General features: G+C 34.5%; 1 protein-coding gene across 1 annotated transcript; it reads left to right on the top strand.

Annotated features, from left to right (window-relative positions):
• Positions 1 to 434: 434 nt before the first annotated feature.
• Positions 435 to 1213, top strand: LOC106533799 (stathmin; the record flags this gene model as incomplete). The annotated part of the gene is given in 1 exon segment (XM_014030241.1): positions 435 to 1213. A coding segment is annotated over 1 exon segment (72 nt), but the record flags the coding sequence as incomplete, so codon positions are not given.
• Between the last annotated feature and the right edge of the window lie 274 nt (positions 1214 to 1487).

Below are 1487 nucleotides of genomic sequence, written 5' to 3'. Positions count from 1 at the left end.
TATTTAGGTTGTAACTTAAATATTTAGCTAGCTTAAGGTGGCTAGCTAAATATTTAAGTTACAACCTAAATATTTAGGTCAAAATAAAATATTTAAGTCAAGTTAAATATTTAGCTAGCCACCTTAGCTAGCTAAATATTTAAGTTGCAACCTAAATATTTAGCTCAAAACTAAATATTTAGGTCACAAGTTAAATATTTAGCTTGTTAACTAAATGTTTAATTTGTAAGTTAAATATTTAGTTTATAAACTACGACATTTATAAATGTATGAATCATATGTGAAAAACTGACTTTGAAAAATAAATCTGTTCTTTTTTTCTTATAAAAGGCTAAACAAAACAAAAATATTGGTGGTAATTTTTGACTGTGTAACTTTACAAACGGCACCGCTTACTGCTGTCAAATATTAACTCTTTATTTTCTCTCCATCAGGACAAGAAGTTGGAAGAGGTGAGGAAGAACAAAGAAACCAAAGACCCCTCAGAAGGAACCTCGGAGGACTGAGAGGAACAAAGGGGGGATTGTATAGGGTTTTTTACGTATCCAAAGATTGATTTATTTTTTGTTCAACCAGTATTGTTTTTCACTCTTCACCTTTTTGAAATACAAGTTGTGAATATTTCAGATCTCCTGCTATAAGTGTACTTGCGCTGGTTGTACATGTGGATCATTCCTCCTCGTGTTTGTTCGGTAATCATCAGATCTGTAGCTTTTGTCCTAGCAGCTTCAGCCCTTTTTGGAAACTTAACGGTGTGTTCTTATACCTTCTTATGAAGCATGTTTCTATGCATCAATCTTTTTATTACCACTGGTTTCATAGTGCGTTTTAAAACTGTCTGTGAACCACACCTGTTCTTGGCACTTACTGTATATTTCAAAAGTAGCACAAGGTTCGATTGAGGTGTCTAACGCAGCTTTGTTACCAAGATTCTGCTGATTTTTCTTCTGCAGGTCATGTTTTTGTGCCACTGCTGATTCTTGGCTCTTGTAAGTAAATATGAGGGTAATCTTCAAAGCACATGGCTTTTTGCTGTAAAGCTGTGAATTAACATGGAAGTGGAAAGAAGAGGGTTCATCGCCAACATCACCAAGCAGGTGTTTACACATGGAATGCGAAAGAGCAATACACTTGGCATTTCAATAGAAAGTGACTAGTTGACTTGATTTGTGGTACTGAAACAAATAAAGTGTAAACTTCTTGATTGCTGTTAGTTTTGTCTGGTTTTATTTCTGCTCTCTAAGACTCAAAATCCAAAATAAAACAATGTGACAGTGAACAAACAATCACTTCCTGGTTTTATTTAAAATGACAATGCCTTTTCAAAGTGTGCAAAATCCAAATCCACTTGAATACAAACACATTATATATTTAAATTTATTTTTTTAGGTAGTGGAGACCGGGGACAGTAGCAACAAGGGACGGTTGCAACAGGTCATTTTTCTCCAAACAGAAACAGAGTGATGACACTCACACTGTACATGCTC

The sequence above is a fragment of the Austrofundulus limnaeus genome, unplaced genomic scaffold, assembly GCF_001266775.1.
Source record: "Austrofundulus limnaeus strain Quisiro unplaced genomic scaffold, Austrofundulus_limnaeus-1.0 Scaffold1021, whole genome shotgun sequence".
Classification (NCBI taxonomy): Eukaryota; Metazoa; Chordata; class Actinopteri; order Cyprinodontiformes; family Rivulidae; genus Austrofundulus; species Austrofundulus limnaeus.
Note: the sequence above shows the minus strand (reverse complement) of the source record. Positions and strands in the feature narration are given on the sequence as shown.